This window comes from Hesperophylax consimilis, chromosome 1 (genome assembly GCF_061612785.1).
Source record: "Hesperophylax consimilis isolate HC1 chromosome 1, BYU_Hcon_1.0, whole genome shotgun sequence".
Classification (NCBI taxonomy): Eukaryota; Metazoa; Arthropoda; class Insecta; order Trichoptera; family Limnephilidae; genus Hesperophylax; species Hesperophylax consimilis.
The window spans coordinates 798,995-819,935 of NC_142836.1; the positions used below are offsets into that span (position 1 = coordinate 798,995).

Sequence of the window (20,941 nt, forward strand, 5' to 3'; positions counted from 1 at the left end):
ATTAGAATGTGTCCATAAGGCCGTTTAAATGAAAACAGAAATATTTAACTGAAACATTTATTAGCAAAAAAAACAGTGCAGTTTACAGAAAGTCACTTTTTTATTGCATGATCATCTCCCGTGGTCCCAGCTCTGCTTATTAGCTTCACGCCCACCATTAAGTTTGGCAATTGTGAATTTTTATTTAGCAGTGCATAACTTGTTCAACAACGATCATAACTACATATTGCTGTAACCTCAAATAATTTGGAATTATCACAAGAGGATGTTTTTCGGGTCATGGTACACATACTTCATTACTTTTTGTTCCAGGCTCGGCAGGTTTGAAAGTAATAGATACAGTAACATCTGACTAGTGACCACAAAGCTGTAATAGATTGGATGATTTGGTAGACTTTATCAAAATATTTAACAACTTCTATTCTTAATTATATTGTAGGTCTAAGTATATTTACCCATTACTGAATACTATGGATAAAGTTCATCAGCTAATCATCTATATATTATTATGTACATAGCTATTTATCGGCTAGAATCAAAGATACTAAGCCGAGTACTCACCCGCAACTTTGCTCAACTCTCTTTACCTTCTAGCAAGTCGGCTATTGTCACAATTTCGTTTGTGCGCTCCATTGAATCACGTCACATGTTTCGGAAATGATTGACACATTTAAAATGCTTAAATAATTTGCATGCTGCTGTAGTTACGATTGTTCAAGCAACATTGACACTATCATGTTGCAAATTGCAGCCAATGAAATAATTGTTTCTCCGTGGATTGAGAAATTAGTATTCAATTCCTAATAGGCGTACGGATACGAGGTTTTGTAACATCAACCTTATTCACCAAGCATGAACATGCGCAAGTACAGACCTTAATATATGACATGTTTTGAGGAGATGCAGAAGTGCTAAATATAAACCTTCACACTAGGTTGGTTGGAGATAAACAACATTGGTTTGGTTCTAAACATATTTAATATTAACATCAAAAGAATTACTAAGCAGTGCCATTGAGGTTATTTTTCAGAAAAACGGCACATCATCTAAATATTATTATTATTATTTGAAGGAATAACATAGATACAATCAGGAATGCTTTTACAAAATTCATGATTTCTTGTTTTATAAACAAACTAGCTTTCGTTTCCAGAATTTTTTCCCGTCCAATCTTGTCCTTTAAGATCCAATACAAATATGTGTTACATTATTTATTATAAATTATTTTCACCTGCCAGCATTAGAGCACATAGAGGTGTTTCACCTGCCAGCATTAGAGCACATAGAGGTGTTTCACCTGCCAGCATTAGAGCACATAGAGGTGTTTCACCTGCCAGCATTAGAGCACATAGAGGTGTTTCACCTGCCAGCATTAGAGCACATAGAGGTGTTTCACCTGCCAGCATTAGAGCACATAGAGGTGTTTCACCTGCCAGCATTAGAGCACATAGAGGTGTTTCACCTGCCAGCATTAGAGCACATAGAGGTGTTTCACCTGCCAGCATTAGAGCACATAGAGGTGTTTCACCTGCCAGCATTAGAGCACATAGAGGTGTTTCACCTGCCAGCATTAGAGCACATAGAGGTGTTTCACCTGCCAGCATTAGAGCACATAGAGGTGTTTCACCTGCCAGCATTAGAGCACATAGAGGTGTTTCACCTGCCAGCATTAGAGCACATAGAGGTGTTTCACCTGCCAGCATTAGAGCACATAGAGGTGTTTCACCTGCCAGCATTAGAGCACATAGAGGTGTTTCACCTGCCAGCATTAGAGCACATAGAGGTGTTTCACCTGCCAGCATTAGAGCACATAGAGGTGTTTCACCTGCCAGCATTAGAGCACATAGAGGTGTTTCACCTGCCAGCATTAGAGCACATAGAGGTGTTTCACCTGCCAGCATTAGAGCACATAGAGGTGTTTCACCTGCCAGCATTAGAGCACATAGAGGTGTTTTGACAAAGACTGTGAGAAAATCATAGAGCTCTATTCAAGAGTTTTTTAACGCGTCAGACAAATTAATACATATACAAAGGAACTTAACATTATGAATAGTTGTAAAGTAAAAATGAACAAAATATTATTTTTCTAATCAGCTCTAGAATTCGCGGTAATCTGTACAATATGACTAATTTGTGATAAACATTAAACCAACTGTGCAGAAGAACAGTTCTCAATAGATAATAATATAAATACACTTATTTTAAATCTAAAGTGTCTTCTCTATGAAACATTATTGCATTAACCGAATAACTGTTCTACTTCCGTAGTCTCAGCTTTAAGGACGGACAAGTTAAGATAAGATGTTAATGACCTAGAGGATATAGCTTTCAGTTTGGCATAGTACATATTATTAAAATATGCAATTTTATTCCTAAACTGGAAGTACATAATATTATCATACATATTATACTCATAAGCCTAAATCTAAGTACAAATCTAGCAAGTTACCTGATTAGTGTACCTGTACTCTGATTAGTGAATTGAAGCATGACCCTGAATGAATATTAAATACCAAAGAAACTCGGTAACAGATGATAAGGCAGTCTGCGGCTGTCACTGTCGGTGTCACATACAATCAGCGCCATGTCCGTCAGTTCGGTCAGTTCCCATACGCAGCTAAACCACAAGTGCTTATTCAAAAGCATTGGGCTAACACACTCCATGCAATATCGTGTAGGTATATATGACATTGAAAAGTGCAAAGTTTTAAAGGATAATTTGTGACTGTAAAATGAACCTTGAAAACGGCTTCTAGTGTCAAGTGTCTTGCTTTGTGTGATTTGATTTTTTAATGAAGCTGAATTTTATTAACAAAATATCTGTTTTGATCAATATACACGCTTCGGTCTTTGAGGCATGTTTATTTTCCACAGAAAATGTAATGAAGCAAAGCGTGGAGAAATTTCGCACCGCCTTTTCACAGGGGATAATAATATGATGTTAAATTTTTCACATTAATGAAATAATAAATATATATAATAGTATGTTTATAGTTCTAACATCATAACAAAAATACAAACACAATAAAAAATGTATAAAATTCTAACAGTCTAGAGAACTAAATAATTGTACATTCCACTTTTGTACTTAGTTAGACTTTTTCTTTCCCGATCTCTTCAGCTGGGATATTTGCTTGGCCCAAATCTTGTTGTTCAGGAATTCTCCGGTGAGATAGAGAACTATTCCAAAGCCGAGGCTTCCAAGGTAGAAGACGATCTTCATGGGCCAGCTCAGCACCTGCAGCACGGGGTAGACCCAGAAGCCGGAGTAGTAGAAGATGACATGCACCCAGATGAGGTACACGACCAGGAAGGCGGTGAGCGTAGTGAGGCCGCGCTTCACCGAGGGGTACTGACGGAAGGTCAGGAACATCTCTAGCACGATGAACACCACGATGTTGGTGTGCATCACGTGGTTAAGCCATGTGGGGAAGTAGGCGTCCAGCACCTTGGGGAACACGAGCTCGCGGTCCACGGCCATCAGGCCCCAGAAGGACACGCCCACGTACATGGCGATGGGGAAGGCCAGGGAGCTGAACACAAAGTCCTTGATGCGGCGGATGGCCGGCACCTTGGTCGGCACATTCTCATTCGATCCAATAAAGTCATTCAGCAGCGCAATGGAGAAGTATACGGTCTGCAAGATCTGGAAAAAGTTACTTTTCTTATTATCATTGCTCTACTATACCAATTCTAGTGGAATACAATTTGGGAGGGATGAATCCGTCACTCCTCGACCCACTGACCTCCAGATTCCCACTTTACTATTAGACTATTTTCAACATTCAAATTTGTTAAGGACACCCAAAACACTGAAGTCATACAGCGTTTAAACATTTACATCAAAGACAAAACACTGAAGTCATACAGCGTTTAAACATTTACATCGAAGACAAAACACTGAAGTCATACAGCGTTTAAACATTTACATCAAAGACAAAACACTGAAGTCATACAGCGTTTAAACATTTACATCGAAGACAAAACACTGAAGTCATACAGCGTTTAAACATTTACATCAAAGACAAAACACTGAAGTCATACAGCGTTTAAACATTTACATCAAAGACAAAACACTGAAGTCATACAGCGTTTAAACATTTACATCAAAGACAAAACACTGAAGTCATACAGCGTTTAAACATTTACATCAAAGACAAAACACTGAAGTCATACAGCGTTTAAACATTTACATCAAAGACAAAACACTGAAGTCATACAGCGTTTGAACATTTACATCAAAGACAAAAATAATAAATTAAATAAAAACAATTAATAATAATTATTTCTGTTATACTATCACACTGGTAATCTTTTAATATAGCTGGCCCCGCTTAATACGAATATTTTTATGAAATAGTACTTGATAAACTTGTTGAATTCCGCTGCACGCTTAATGTGCAAAAAAATTACAAATAGCATTTGGTTTCAACTTAAGTACTATGAGAAATAACTATTTATGTAGTGGGAGATGGTAAAAATGCATTAAAGTTACCTTTTTACTCAAAGTTAAGTTTGAAGGTTAGGAAATACGCAAAAATTATTATAATAACCCAAACTAACACCCTAAAAACCTATTTTGTGCATGTTTACTTAAATCCCGATTTAAATAGTTGTTTCCATACAATATTTAAGTAGAAATCAAGTGTTGGTTTTTTTAAAGAGCCTTTGCATGCAGAGGAATTCGACAAGTTTACTTAGGAGGGGCCAGAGCGCTAGAGACGATTAAATCTATACAACAATACAAATAATAATTATTATTATTGCCATTTAATGTGTTATATGATAGTAATAAACTATAAAAAGCAAATAATAAATATTTTACTATGGTAATAGATCAAATACAGCAATAAACCTAAATATGCTATATTATAGTAATGTAATGAATAAGGCTATCATAAGTATTATAAAACATGGTAAGAAAATAATAGATTTTTACCGCATCCCAAAATGTCAAATATTTCAGTTTGTTTCCGAAAGTTTTTCCAAAGGCGTTAACCGATGTAGGAATATTCACATAGTTCCAGTCGAAATAACAACTGTAGCCGAAATGCACGGCGGCTATCAAGTGCATTATAGTCCTCATCGCTTTAAAAACAGCCATCTCGTACGAGTTGACATTTAGGGATTTATCTTTACGCATTTTAACAAATAAAACGCTATACTTTGACAGATCCTTTTGAAAATAGAACACCCAAACAATTTCTCCGGGTAACAACTTCACTAACAGAACCCAGGCCAATTTTAGTAGAATAATATTAACTTCCAAGTTATCGCGAATTGCAATAATTATTGCGGTTCAGTTGACACTTTGACAGGCGCTTACCACAGATAATTTACTAATTATCTATTATTGGTTTATTTATTTTTTTATATTATCTATGGACTGGACGGTATCCATCATGGACCGAAAAAGCCCTGGACAGAGCATTAGTGCGATTTTGTATGAATGGCATTGAAGCCAAATCTAGGGAGAGGGGAAATTTCTTGGCAGCCATCTTGAAATACAAACTTTTGTGTGCAAAAGTGGTACAAGATGAGCTACTTTAATTTAATTTTTAAAGGAATTAAAACGGCTCAAGTTTTTTTGGGCATTTGATCAAACAGGGAATGGGAAATGTCATTAAAAAAATTAAATAGGTCTTGACATTTTCCATACACCTTCCCCTCTCCCCATGACTTGTTTTGTGAAATTGTTCTCGAATGGCTCCGTCCAAGGCCTTTTAGGTTCATGGTATCGAGGACGTGCATTGGGTGCAGTGTGCCGTGTGCAGTGCACCGAAAACCTTCCAAAATGCAAAACTTCCCACCTTCGTCAAAAAAATAAAAATGATTTTTCTTTGTTATGTTGTAGAAATAAATTGTAGGGAATTGGAAAGTTCATACATATTATAACAAACAATTTGAATTCGGGTACTTGATCCAGTCGGGAAAACAACTGCTAGTTTTACCGCGGTTTCGTCAATGTGCCCAAGACCAAGATCACATTGTGCAATGTGCATGCCCTTTCTAACCTAGCCAATAGATATGGATGCGTGTGTCATTGTGGGATTGGAGATGACTCCACCACTTGGCCAAATGGGACAATGTGATTGTGAGCATGACGATATAGCCATAATTATACTTAAAGCCGCCGCACATCAAGATTACCGAACTATCGGGTTTTATTATCAAGTAAATAATTTTTTAACTTTCGTTAAAACATTGCACCATAATTAAAATCGCCGAATTTCGTGATATGCTGCGTATACATTTGCGAGCCGAGATTCGAATTGTGGGAAAGGAACGAAGCAACCGCAAGAGGCGTTTCGCGCCATTTGCTGTTGCTTCGTTTCTTGGCGCGAAACGCCGCTTGTGGAAGACATTAATTTTATTGTATAAAAATGATTAGTTTTACAATGTGTAACAGGCATTGGCACACGAAGGATTTTGAAATGTAACGTTATCAAGTCAGTGCCATCGAAAAAAGACAGTTTGCAAATGGCGGTGATTGTTGTTGACACTTTTTACTGCTGATGTGTCTGTTGTTTTACCTCAAGTATACATATTTATGACTATTTTAAACAGTCTACTTAGAGACAGCACTAGGGCCGGCCGGTCAAACGGCGCCTGGCCCGAGTAAAATTTTGACGCCCTTTGTCAAAACCAGTAGACGACTAGGTAGGTGATCATAGTATTCGGATGATTTGTATTTTTGTGTAGCGCCGTTTTTGTGAAAAATAATCTCAAGGGCGATGGGTTAGGACTGTTGGGTGTTAGGTATTATCAGCGTATTGGCGTCTTAACAAATCGGCGCCCGGAGCGGACGGCTCCAACGCACCCGCATAGGGCTGGCACCGGTCGCGAGCCCAGGCCTGTACTCTAGTCGGCGTTGACATTCATGCAGTGAAAAAAAACGAGCCTTGTGTGTTTTATTTTTTCCTAGCATTTCCATATTCTCGGTAGAAAACTCGTACCTACGATTTTTATAAGCACGTTGAAAATGCACGCAAAGAGCTCATTCGAAAGAAAGTAATAAAATAGAAAAGTTTTTTTTCTAAAACCACGTGTAAATATAATCAAACCAGCAACCTAGAGAGAAGAGTATTTATTTGGACGGGACGTCTTCATTCCTTTAGCAAACTAAGTTATTTATCATCTCCAAAAACAAGAAGACAGGTACCACATTTAGCTTGAATTTTACAAAATAATGCAGATAATAGCCGCAGTCTACTGGCACTACTAAAATTAGGCATGTAAAGATTAAACTGTATTTCACCAATGATTGTGATTAAATTTTGAGGGAGGCTAAGTCCATTGCCAAAAGCTGGACGCCATTTTTTTAAAGAATGTTAAGATAAGAATATGAAGAAGAAAAATACGAACTATATTCCAATATGTCAAAAATTTAGTCCGCCCTCCTGGAGCATCCGTGATAGTGTTTTGAAGAATTTCAGGTATTATATTTATGAAGACGTAGTCATAAACTATAGCAAATAAAAACTGTGACATTGCGAGCACATAAACACAGCTACCGCAGCTAACCATGATGTATTTAGACACAGGGTAAGAATTTGACTGGTGAAAATCCTCGTTATTTGAGCCAGCGAGGGGATCGGTACTTACTCCTTATTGGATTACAGAATCGATAGTTCAGGCACGAACTTCATCTTATCATTATATATTTTGTTTATGTTGTATCTCATTCGATGAGGAATGCACCCTGTTCCTATGTCCGTGCCCGTATCGCGGTTTTCCTGACAGCCTTTCATATAAAAACAATTCAATCATAAATTCTCGGACAGGAGCTTATTCACACTGTTATCTCCGTACAATACATAATTATTTCCCTGATTAGATTCTTTCGCTTCCCCTTACCTCTAACATGCCCTTCAATAATTAAATTTATTATTATTTTGAAAAATAATATGCTTTCATTTCTTAAAAAAAAAAATGACTAACCTTCTTTTTAAATTTGGGAACCTATACTTAAATTAATTTTCACTAATATACGAGTATATAACTAACAACAAAACCCCGCGGGCAAACGGTGCGTGATGGTTAGGTTTTGTATGAACTTCATTTTCATTAAACAAAAAACACATTTCTTTGTTGGAAAAATCGTAAATGACAACTGATATCCAACACTGGACTAGACTGGAGTGATGACGTGTCAAATTACTTGAAGATCGTTGAGCTATTCGAGTATAAACATCTACATTCTTATTATATATACCTATTTGAGACACGAATGATGTTTTTAAATAAATTCTAATTACATGTTTCTAATTGTATTTCACATCTGACTAAGTGTAAACCGCCTGTGTTGAGATTGAATTCCTCATAAATAGCTGTGAAGCTAGGTTTATATTTTATAAAAACAAACAAACACACTACTATTAACATTTTAAGAACGTAAAGAGAGGATAAAGAATTTACAAAAGTTGTAATTAAGTTAGACAAAGAAGCAAAATGTTAGCAACACAAACAAACATAAATGAAGAAGAATAATGTTTTATAGTGATTTATTTTTGGGGTATTATGCCGTGTTGCGCTACCTCCTTCTTCAGGCAACATTTTAGGACACAGCGCAACACGGCATAGTAACCCAAAAATAAATCACTATAATAGAGGTAGTTACATGCAAAACAAACTTGTATACCTAAATATATTATATTTATTTATTACAAAATAACAAAAGATTTGAAATTATAAAAGTATGCAAAATAAACATTTTTTTCCAAACTATTCTACTACTCCATAAAGAGAGCTCTAGGAGCTCGTGTTTACGGGAGTAATAAGTATATACAAAAAGGAAATAATGCTCAAAAGGCGATGTGTAAATAATATTAAAAAACTACAAACTTAATTCAACATACAAATTAACATAATTCAGTATTCAAATTAACTACAAACATAATTCAAAATAAACAATTTTAGAGAATTATTATTATAAAAATAGCCAAAGTTTTAATATTTTTTTAATGCTGGATTATATAGATGAAATAAACGTATATTAAGGGTACAACATCATTGTCCAATTTCCAGAAGTTAATTAGCTTTTTGAATTATTCTTATTTCAAAGTTTCGGTTACCTTAATTTTGTTTTTGGACAATAATATACTGTCCCATCTTAAACCTAAACATGTGTGAAGTCGTGGTACTGAGCCGAGGTCGTTCTTAGCATTGGGATAGCTACTAGGCCCATATTTATATGGCATCTAAACGTTTAATTCTTTCACCACTTTACGACGTTCTAAATCACATTTTTCAATATAGTCCTCACATAAAGTATTATAAACATGCAACAATTATTTCTAGTGCTTTGTATTTTGCCTATCCCTAGTTCGCTTAAATAAAAAACAGCTTGCTCGGAAAATGATGTTCCATAAAAAAACTCACACTTAGGCGAACAGAGTGAAAGGTAGTCTACTCACCATATTCCAAGTGGTCAGAAATTTCCAACACCCCAAACAAAGAGCGTCTAGGAAGCCGTCAGCATCCACTTTCATGATTGGTACTTCGGGAAATATAACGCAAACTGCATACAAGAAGGTCGTGGACTTGTACACCGCCAAGATACCGTGCAATAAACGTAACATTGCTCTTTAAATGATTAAAAAATAATAATAACTTTGTTTATTGTTCTTTCTCAGTCTCGCACTTTAGAATACTCTACTCGTAAAGTCGCTAGTCGCCACAACACTGAACTTTATATATACTATTATACTAGCAATGTTAGCAAAACCGCAATAATGATCGCACTTCACAAGCCTCGTACTCTGGACCGCTCGACACTGAATAGAATACTGACTGATAATTGTCTTTTTGTAACTTTTAATCGCCTATTAAATGTATACTCACTGGATACACAATGAAAAATAAAAAGACCTCTGCGGAGTTTTTTTGTCGGAGATTAGGTTTTCTATGTATTTACTTTTTATACCAATATGTTTTTGCCATCATTAACTAAATATTATTAACCTTTACATGAATATCTTCTCTCCTGAGCGGTTATATAGGTATATATTCTATATTGTATGGATCAACTAGCACTGTTTGTCTGCAACTGTTTGAGTTTTCCGCCCTCTGTTGTGTGAAATCATCTCTAGCGCCCCCACTCCAACTCGTGTCTAGGTACCTCTAATGGTGTTTATATTATGATCTACTTTTAAACCAGAATGCCGAGTGAGGTCAGAGTCATATAAACTCCAATTTGCCAGGAATCGAACACCGCATAGGGAAGGGCCAACCCATATCATTCGACGCTGGAAAGGCAAAAGGGCGTTAACGACGGTTTACTCAAAAATTAGTTAATCATACAGTTTTGATTAGAATTTTCGTCTGATCAAAACTATATACTAAACTCAGTTTTTACAATGTATTAATAAATGTTTCACATCTTCTAATGCTATGTGTTTTGCCTATCCCAAGGGCGCTGATTTCGCAAACTTTTAGTAGAACAAACTGCTTTTGTTTTAATTTCTTTATAAATACAGAACTAAGCTGAAGTATTATCTTATGAACATCTTTAACTACAGTCAGGCTCACTAACATTTGCCTAGCGGGCTGGAGGTTGACAAAGTCTTGATGAAAGTTCTAGAAAAAAAAAATTAAGCATCGTCATTGTGTTTTTCAATTACCAAGACTCGGAAATGACATCAAAGTAAAATATTCTGAATAATTATCTCTCGACCGTTGATAAATTTCAATATTAGACATACATTTAAAATGCATGGAGTGGGGATCAGTTCTTTCCGGGCGCCGAATTGCCAAAGCGCCGAGGCGTTGATAATACCTTACACCTAACAGTCTTAACGGTGCTAAACAAAAATACAAATCTTCAGAATATTATTGGTTTTGAATCGCGCCAGATGCCGTTTGGTAATACTGCAGGGCAGGCCCTGAGAGTATGTAATCTGGTCACGGTAAAACAACATCTCCACATATACAGCGCCCTTGAGGTGATTTTGCACAAAAAGGGCGCTATACAAGTCATCCAATTATTATTTATTTATTTATTGGAAAATATCATAATAGATATTTCTTTTAATTTTCTAGTTGTTTTCCTTTGGTTCGACATGATAGGGCGAATTCAGATGTCCTTAAACAGTGTATACACACACATCGTCTCTTCATTGTTTCATTTCGCAGTTCTCCCCAGACAAAGAATCATGATGGTGGATAGTAAATTATTACAATTTCTCCATACATGTTTATGGAGTTTTGACATCCCTGAAACAGTCGCGTTAGTGTGTGTTTATGAAGGTAAAATACGCCACACGCAATACCGCTCTACAGATAAGCCTTGTCTAATGGCAATCAATACTGGAACCAATATTGATGATAGGGAAAACTATTTCGTAAAAGAGATTAATTAAAAATACTAATTTCGGCTGTGACTCTGACTGAAACTCCGGTTCAGTGAACTCTAGAACTTTTGCTGTGAATTTAAGTTTAATTTTTAAAATTGGAATTATTTGTCTAGAATTCAGACTATCCCCATTAAATGAGACCGAATCCGGTCCCCACGCATTGCTACTCGAGTGATAAAAGTGGGAAACGTTCCGACAAGATATTAGTGTACAATAGCACCTATCTGACTATTCCGTGATTTTTCACGGGTCTTAGCTAGTGATTTTGTGATTCATTAATGTTGTTCATACATAGTACTTCAGAATCTAAAATACGTAAAGCGCATACACTGCGCAAGATGATTATTTGTTTTAAAAATGTGCAATAGGATGACTTCTAAAATATTTCACGTTGAATAAACATTTTAACCATTCGAGCGATTTTCGGCATATTATGCCAAGTTTGCCAAAAGGTTTTGAGTGATCGCTTGCCATAATGTACCAAATTTATAGGACCTGACAATATGGGATAAACGGTGAAATCTAAGTGGATTAATGTTATTATTATTTTGAGAAATGGTATTCATTAAATTATATAATTATTATCTTTTATACATATGTAATACACCAATCGCTCGAGTGGATAATGTTATAATGCCTAAGAAAACGATGGAGGCAACAGATGGCCTTGAAATATTATTACTTCTTTAATGACTTAAAAAATATGTTTTCCGTGATGGACGAATGACGTCCATTATATTTTTTCTCTGCTTTGTGGAATGGATCAATGGGGATCTCACATAAAACTAGATTTTTTCTATGACATCACACAAGCATGCCAAAACTATAACAAGGATGGAACAACCGTGGCACGGTGACATTAAATGATTATGAAAAATAATGAAAAAGCCGATTTTTAATGTGTTCGAAAAGCGAATTGGTTGCCGTGCGAAAAAATACCAGCAACGCTTCAGTCTTAAAAAAACAGCTTAAATAAAATATTTGTTTTTTATTACCTTTTCATAGCTTCTTGGATCTATTTAAAAAAACTAGGGTAATAATTTTTGAATTTGTGTTATTTATAATAAATTTTTTATTGAAGTTTTTAGAGAAATATCACTTATTATTATAATTACGGGTATCATTCCATCATTATAATAGTGAGCACGAAAATAAATATAATGGTTTTATGTTTCATGTCACTTTCAGCTCGCGATATCAGTCTGTCCGTCTGTCGGTAGCAGACACCGGAACTGCACTAGTCATTATTTTATTTTTTATCGAGCGACCATATCTAATAATTAAGAGCTAATTCACGATCTGACAATGTAGTGTTAATTACAATTGATAACAGAAAATTGCACTGTTTCCCTCTATTTCCATTAATGTCCTTCGCAGGCACTGAAGGCACTGAGTTGTAAAAGGATGGACGGCACTCAACGCAATGGATTGTAAAAGCGCTTTGGGAATAAATGATTTATAATATAGAAACGATTATGATGACACTTTCGATACCTGTTTTTTACGAACGACACAACTTTTTAAAAGAAAACTGAATAATGTGATTATTTTACAAACTGTAAGGATGCGCCGTCGTACAGTGACCAATCTTCTCTGACAGGTTTAAGATTAAATCATCTTCATCAATACACGGCTTATTATACCTTGACGTCAATCGGTTTAAAATTTGAAGCAAAATAATTAATCGACAAAATAAATGTAACATGTTTTACGGAATAATCTAAGTCAGCTTTGTCAGTCATGTTTTGTCTCCCCAAATCTCTAAGCATTTTTTTTATAAAACAGCTACCACTAGAGAATTGATATAATAATTTACATTAAAAGCATTTTTGTAAAACTCATCGAATAAGGAAAACATCGAGGAAAAAATCTGTTACGTAAACAACTGGTCAAAGTATTCATAATAATACATATAAGAAAAATGTATAAACATCAAGGAAGTAATTTTTAATGTAGTGGTAAACAAAAAATTGTATGGAAACCTACTCTGTGCAAATTTTTATTTGTTTAGGAACAAAAGGTAGAGCATAATATCTGAAATAAATAAATTATTTTTTCAGTTTTATGTCAGTTCTAAATATTATTGAGATTAACTTGTGACATTTGCTTTAGATATTTTTCCGATTTCAGCCGAAGGTCATCAAGTGACAAAGCCCAGTCATGTTACATTCTAATAATTAATATAAAGCTAATAATTAAAGGCAAATACTGAGGCTAACGACCAATAATTATTGAGATCGATCGTAAATACCCGTACTCGTATTTAAGATGTAATTAAATGTGTTAATACAAAAAAAATCATGAAAATTGTTTTGTTTTGGCAGATGATTCAAAATATAGAATAAGGATTAATCACACCCAACTTTTGGCTAGTTTAACTACACTCACCATATTCCACGTGGTCAGGAATTTACCTCCCCCCAAAAACAGGGCGTCTAGGAAATTGCTATGATCCATATTCATACTGGGCGGGTTGATGAATATACATATCACGTAGAAGAAGTACAGATACATATAAACCACCAGGAAACCGTGAAAAACTTGTGACAACATCATCCTAGTAAAATTAATCTATAACTTTACAGCAAAAAAGGTGAAAATCTGAAATTTATTCACTCTTCACTCACAATCGAACCCAGGTAAGTACCGGCTGTTTTTTTCGATCTATCAACACCGAACGTCATAGATACTATGACGATTGAATATATTATATTGGCCATGTGAATATGTTGTATATCATTAACGGGAACAAGTTCTACTAATCGGATAGTGATAATATGGAACATCAGTTGGATAAAGGTATTCACAGAGCAGCTTGTCGAACTAAACATGCGATGTACTTTGGACATCGCTTGCCACTGGTCACTGAAGGAATAATAAGCATATTAGATTCAGCTCGTCGTTTGAAAACGTGAACAGCGCAGAGTTTGCGTGAGTCCGTGAGTCAATTTAAATTAATCGGTATTTGACAAGTGAATACTGAATGGTGTGCAATTGTGGCATTCTCAGTCCGCCCGGTAATAATCAATAGTTCTTACAATAACAAGCTCACAGTGCCGCGGGTGCTCAGCTTTTCCATACTGCGTGCTTTCTTAAGAATTTTCAGACTCTTTTTTACTGGCTTTATCTACAAATATTATATTTCTTGTATTATAACGCACATTAGTGATATTTCACCCCAATTTATATCTTATCCTACACCGATAACACAACACTTTCACTTAGATGTTCTTTTGAGGGGTGTTTTTTTGTAAACTTATAATGGTGGCTGCTCTGTCTACATACTGTTAAAATTATGTAGGTTAGGTTACGTTATTACAGCTAATTGAAATAAAAAAAAACAATTTAATTCAAACTGAGCAGAGGAATTTATGATATGTGTTTCTTGGAAATAATCTATAAAATTAATTAAATGAAATACCAACAAGTATTTAAAATTAAACGCGTAGTCATGTGCAGAATATTTTAATTATACTCAAAACATGTTGTTTTAGTAAATACTAAAATAAACCCGACAATACATATTCTTTTGTCACACGAAATCAGCACTAACGTTATTATGCCTACAGTAAATAGGTCTTTATTAAAATAGCAATTATTATATTAATCTGAATATAATCATTTTTATATTGGTTATTTAAAATATATCATAATTTTATATATATTTAAGTTGGTTGGTTAAGGGAAAAATGTCAAAAGAAAATTGAATAAAATATTGAAAACATCTGCGAAATAATCCGTCGAAAATTCCTAATTTAAAAAAAATGTCATTTTAAAAAAGTTTTTAAAGGAAGATGATCAAATTATGTCAGGTGATCAAATAATCATCATTTTGTGCACATTGATTTTGTATCTAATTAATATAATTATTCATAATAATCGAAATGTTACTAAAATAGATGTTGGTTTGTCTGAAAAGATGCTCCTGATAGTGTTGATAATAAATCAAAATTGTTATTAAATATTTTATCTAAAGCAATCTACAGATAATAATTCATTACCTAATTATTTGAACCGATGTAAATACTGGAACCTCTATCAGATTATGTTTTGGAATCAAAATATAGCAAATAATATCAGATAGCGTTTGTCTTCTAAATGATAAAACTTTATTTATGTTGAAATATTTGACGCTAAACATTAGCACATTTCATAACTTTTGGGTCAATTTCTTTTTAATAAATAAATTTTAACAAACCACGTAAAGGTAGCCAAACGTTAGTTTAACTAACCAAAACATTAATTGCAATCTGCCACAATACATTAAAAATATGGAAATGTCGATCCGGTAAGTAATGAAAGTTTTATCGAGGATAGCAGCATTTTAATAATTTCATCATAAAATAATGTCGTATCTTAAAATTTGATGACAGACGTTAGGCAAGCACAAACCAAATAAATCATCTGAACCTTGTGTACACACACTTGGGCAAAAATATAAGGAGAAAAATCTCTTCAAATTATTGGTAATCAGTTTAAAAACGGGATAGAAGGCCGTTTCCTGATGAAATTCGTAATAATAGCTTGATAATAATATATAATGATGAATTGTGAAAATGTCAGGATTTTTATGAACACTTGTTCCTACGTCGTGACAATACATTGGAATTTTACTAAAAGTTTATCAGGAAACCTATTAATTCATTCTTTATGGGCCTGCAATCCCGTTTTTAACCGGATTACAACATTTTTTAAGAGATTATTGATAAATTATTAATATTTTTGACCGGTAGTTTTCTCCGAGCACTGGAAATATTGCAAAGTATGGGCAAAAGAAAACCAAGTGTTTCGAGTGGGAAATTAAAATTAGGAAACAAAATAAACATTTCTACAACAATTTGTTTGAAGGAAGTAAATACTTGGTGGTGTGACATTATATATTAAATGAAGAAAAACACACTTTGTAATACACCTCTTTTATTTTTGAATTAACCAAGATCCCTAACCGGGTTTCGCTTTTCCCAAGCTTCGTCAACTTTATTAACTGTTCAGTTAATAATAAGCCCTGACGAAGATTTGTTAATTCAATATAAAAGAAGTGTATTACAAAGTGTGTTTTTTCATTTAAAATATTTCTAAAAAAGTTTCATCAGCTGCGAACTTAACACGAACACGAAAAGCTGGTAAAAAATTACTAAGTCATTGGTAATTTAAAAAAATGCTCGAAGAATACCTACAAGTGTTTTGAAATCTACCTTCAGTCTTCACCGATGTTGCATTTATTGCATGCAGAGTAATTAAATCGCTATTATATAGACACGTAGGACAGGTTTTTAAATATTAAATTTCTGCTATTTTCGAATGAGATAATGGCACAACTTAATTTCATAAATATCGATCATGGTCGAGAAAAAGTATATTTAAATTTCGGCGATGGTAGGTACCTGTCGGGAAAAGGCATATTTAATTTAATACCCATTTATTCGCATTATAAAAAATTTTACCAAGTGAACGTTTTTATTGCATGAATACACCTACGTATTTACGCAGGTTTTTACATTTATTATAAGATAAGATCGTTATCTATTCATTGCGTTATCATTGAAACTAATATTGTGTTACATTGACACCGGACGACTTGCTGTGATTTTTTATATAATAGATTGATTACATTGCCTTATCAAAGAATGATATTATTTTTTAAAACCGCGCGTTATGTTGTGATTTTTTTAAATAGTTTTAGTTTCTTTTTTGTACCTAATTGCTTACCTTCAGGAATTAAAAATAAATTACCACAAAATGCAAACGTTCACAAAAAATGTAGTTTATTTACTATTTTTTTGTTAGTAGTAAAAATATCCCAGTTAATTAGTACTATTGTAGTTTGTCAACTCCTGCCTTCGTGGGGAGAGATATATAATACATATTATGTATATGTTCACTTGTGATTTTTATTCATGTTATGTCCGAGAGGAGAAATTTGAAAAGGAAATCCTTTTGTTTTATGCAATGAGGGATTTTTTTAGGAACGTACTTGTCTGTTTATTTTCATAGTATGGTCATTGGTCAATGAATGAACTTCAAATAATTAATTATACCTACAGTAAAAAGTTGTACTACGCCACTGAACATATTATTCCTAGAAGTGTGACTTAACTGATTCGAAAGAAAACGGTTTTCGCCAATTTACATATTGCACTATTTATCGACTCCTAAGCCTCAGACAGTTGGAGAAATAATTTAGATTAGTGTAAAAATACCATAACAAAATTTTTCATCAGAAGTAAGGAATATTTGAGCTTACTCCGGGCGTATTTCTGTCGGTTTATCTTTTCAATTTTATTTATATGTGAAAATCGCACAAGAGTCCCAACTGCTCCCAACCGTCTGGATCAAGTGAGGCTATAGGGTATATTGTGAAGCTGAAGGTAGAGGGACGAAGCGGAGTAGTGAAAGAGGAAGGTGGAGAAGTAGCTGGCTGTTTCATTGGTAAAGCCATCTCAACCAAAGTTCCAATTCTGAATGGTGGTCTTTCCCAAGAACGATAATGAATGATACCCTCTAGAAGGTGCCGCAAATATACTGTATATATTATTAATAATTATTAATTCATAATTGCGTTTAATTAATTGAATAAAATTTACTTGCGCACGCTGGGATTTGAACCAGCGAACTCTGAAATGTTAGTCGAGAGCTTTACTCCGACCACTGAAGCTGTCGACTTGCTTCTGTATGTACATAATTCACATCTACGGACAGAATGATTTATTTTGTTAACAAATACAACACAACATATTTCAAAAACTGAACAAATAGAACACTTGTTCAGTTTTTGAAATATGACTCGTAACAGCAAATTAAAGAAAAGGTTGTGGCTCGTAGTCATGCCAGCACACGTAAGTGTTAAAAACTTCAAGTTTCAAGCCTTCCAATAAGGTCAATGTCATAATACTCAACGAACAGTTTATTAGCCCGCGTCCGCATGTGCCAATCCATTCAAGTGAGTAGGAACCTGTTACTTGAAATATATTATAAGGCCCAGTTGTTTCGTAGAAATTCAAATGTAACATTCTCATCAAATGCCATTTTGTTTTTTTGACAGTTGAAAGGTTCCCGTTAAATGCCAACTATTATGTTGTTTATTATTAGCTTGTCAATACACCAATGTTTTCAGCTTATTACAATTTGATAGAAAACTGAAACGCACCTTGAATCGGCGTTAAATGAGGACCTATCAAAAACTAAATAGCCATTTAGATACATTTATATTTCTGCGAAACAACTGGGCCTTATTGAGTTTAACGCTCTTAAAAACAAATAACACATTAGAAATTTATTGTTTGAAGCAATTACCTGTATGAAAAACGCCGTTTTCATTTATCGTGCTAGTAATTTAGTACCTACGTGTGCAAAGCAAATATAATCAGTTGATTATTTTTTACTCGGGAAAGAAAAATAACCGTCTCTATTGTAAACTTTGATACCTAGTTACTTGTTTGTTATTTTCCAAGGAAAAAGTATCAACACGGTTGACCTTTGATTTTATTGTTAATACGAAAATCCAGCTCACCATGTCCCAAAACGTCAAGAACTTCATGCGGCCTTTGAGCGGCACGATGGTTCCCGTCATGTGGAAGCTCTCCGGGAATTCGAGGTGATTGAGGTCATAGTAGATCCCGAAGGCGAAGTGCGCGAATGCGAACAAGTGCAGGGCTTTGATTGCAGACATCTTCTTGCACTGAGACTTGAGCGGGAAGCAACCAATCAGCGAACGAGCCGCGGAACAACTGACTTATGACTAGCTATAACTACAACTGCGAACAGCGACACTTTCCGTCAGTGTCAGATACAGAATTGGGCCCGCGGCGGCGAAGCGGTTTCGCGGTGGAACTACGTGGACCCGATAACCAAACAATCACAAACCAAACTCCGGCTCAGTCTCGATAACAGAGTGAGGTTAGGAGGTCTCAAGTCTCAACTAACCTAACCGATTAACTTCAATACTTTATTGTTCTTTTAACAAAAAGATAAGGTAATTATTCGGGATCGCTGGCCACCCATATTTACATGTTGTAAAAATAAACAAATATAAAAAAAGTTAGGTTACTATAGGTTAGGTTAGGTTAAGTTAGGTTAGGATATGTTAAGTGAGGTTGAGATTGGTTAGGTTAGGATAGGTTAAGATAGGCTAGTTTAGGATAGGTTAAGATAGGCTAGTTTAGGATAGGTTAGGTTAGGTTAAGTTAGGTTGGGTTACGTTAGTATAGCTTTGGTTAGGAAAGGTTACGGTAGGTTAGGTTAGGTTAGGTTTTTTTTGGTTTGTTAGTATCTTCTACGGGTAGCTTGCTTATTACACACAAGGTTTCTCCTAATTCTTTTTTATCATTATGTACTTGCGTACTTTTATCTATTAATTATCATTTATTTCATTAATTATTTTAATTCTTTTGCTATTTTTTAAAAAGTATGTTACATATATTTCGCATGGTTTTTTCAATTTCCAAATTTCTGTCCTATTCTCTTCCGTTATTATAAATTTAATTTGAACCTGTCCACATCAAAAATAGAGCATTGTTATAATAGTTGGGTGCTATCCTGTATTGATGTTTTGTCGCACGGGCATTTGTCATCATCTATTAACTTTTGAGGTATTCTTTGAAGGGTATGTTAGGTTAGGTTAGGTTAGAATATTTTAGGTTGGTTTAGGTTAGGATAAGGTAGATTAGGTTAGGTTAGGTTGGAATATGTTAGGTTGGGTTAGGTTAGGTTAGTTTAGGTTAGGATAGGGTAGATTAGGTTAGGTTAAGTTAGATTAAGTAAGGTTAGGTAAGGTTAGGTTACATCGACAAATAAGACGTTTAAAAAGTGTCCCAATTGTCATGTTGATTAAGACGCCTGTCTCGGCAAGACAAGAGATCCTTGGTTCGATTCCTGGTTGTGACCGTTTTTGTTCTTTCTGTTTCTTGTTATTTTTCATTATTCGTTTAGATTTATTAGTATTATCTTCTTCTTCAAGCATATATTATATTGATAGGTACCTTCAAAATAAGATAAATTGTTCCTGAATACTCAATTATTCTTTTAGTGAGGTAGGAGTACGTTGATAGTAAAAAAACTCGTTTTTAACGATCAAAGAGCAAGTATAAATTAATCGGAATGAACATTGCCCCATGCGTTTGTATCATAGTACTATCAAGTCAACAATGTCGTTAATTGTCTGGGGAGAAGAAATTGTTATTGATTTTTTAATCGTATTTAACGAAAAAAATATACTAAAGTTTTATATGACGCATAATAAATAATATGCCTGGTTAAATCTATATTCCTATTTTTGTGAAATATCACCACTAAACAAAGTTAATAACGTAATGGTTTATTTATTATTTTTTTAAATGATAAACTAATGTTTATAAGATAAGGTTTTATGCATAGCAAAAAGGATAACAAATAATTATAAGCAATGATGATTTGTGTTTATTTATATTTTGATTCTACACTTTAAAATGATAATGAAATTTTGTGAAAGGAGGATGGGGGGGTTTTTTATAATCTCATGTAATCTCTGACCTTCATCATATTTTGAATATTACAAAATTTCGCCAACGGAATGAAATAGCAGATTTAAAAAACCTACACACACTCTTCCT

At 34.3% G+C, this 20,941-nt stretch overlaps 1 protein-coding gene across 4 annotated transcripts; it reads right to left on the reverse strand.

Annotated features, from left to right (window-relative positions):
• Positions 1-43: 43 nt before the first annotated feature.
• LOC149426088 (androgen-induced gene 1 protein-like) lies at positions 44-19,132 on the reverse strand. Of its 4 annotated transcripts, none has more exons than XM_089635474.1 (3): positions 18,865-19,132; positions 1,925-3,646; positions 44-1,231 (listed from the first exon to the last, which is right to left on the reverse strand). In XM_089635474.1, the coding sequence occupies exons 1-2, from the start codon at positions 19,021-19,023 to the stop codon at positions 3,089-3,091; spliced, it is 717 nt and encodes a 238-aa protein (XP_089491600.1). In that variant the 5' UTR covers positions 19,024-19,132; the 3' UTR covers positions 44-1,231; positions 1,925-3,088. The 4 variants fall into 4 exon arrangements, with proteins under 4 accessions (XP_089491600.1, XP_089491528.1, XP_089491385.1 ...); XM_089635402.1 differs by lacking the exon at positions 18,865-19,132 and adding an exon at positions 9,417-9,788; XM_089635259.1 differs by lacking the exon at positions 18,865-19,132 and adding an exon at positions 4,940-5,335.
• Between the last annotated feature and the right edge of the window lie 1,809 nt (positions 19,133-20,941).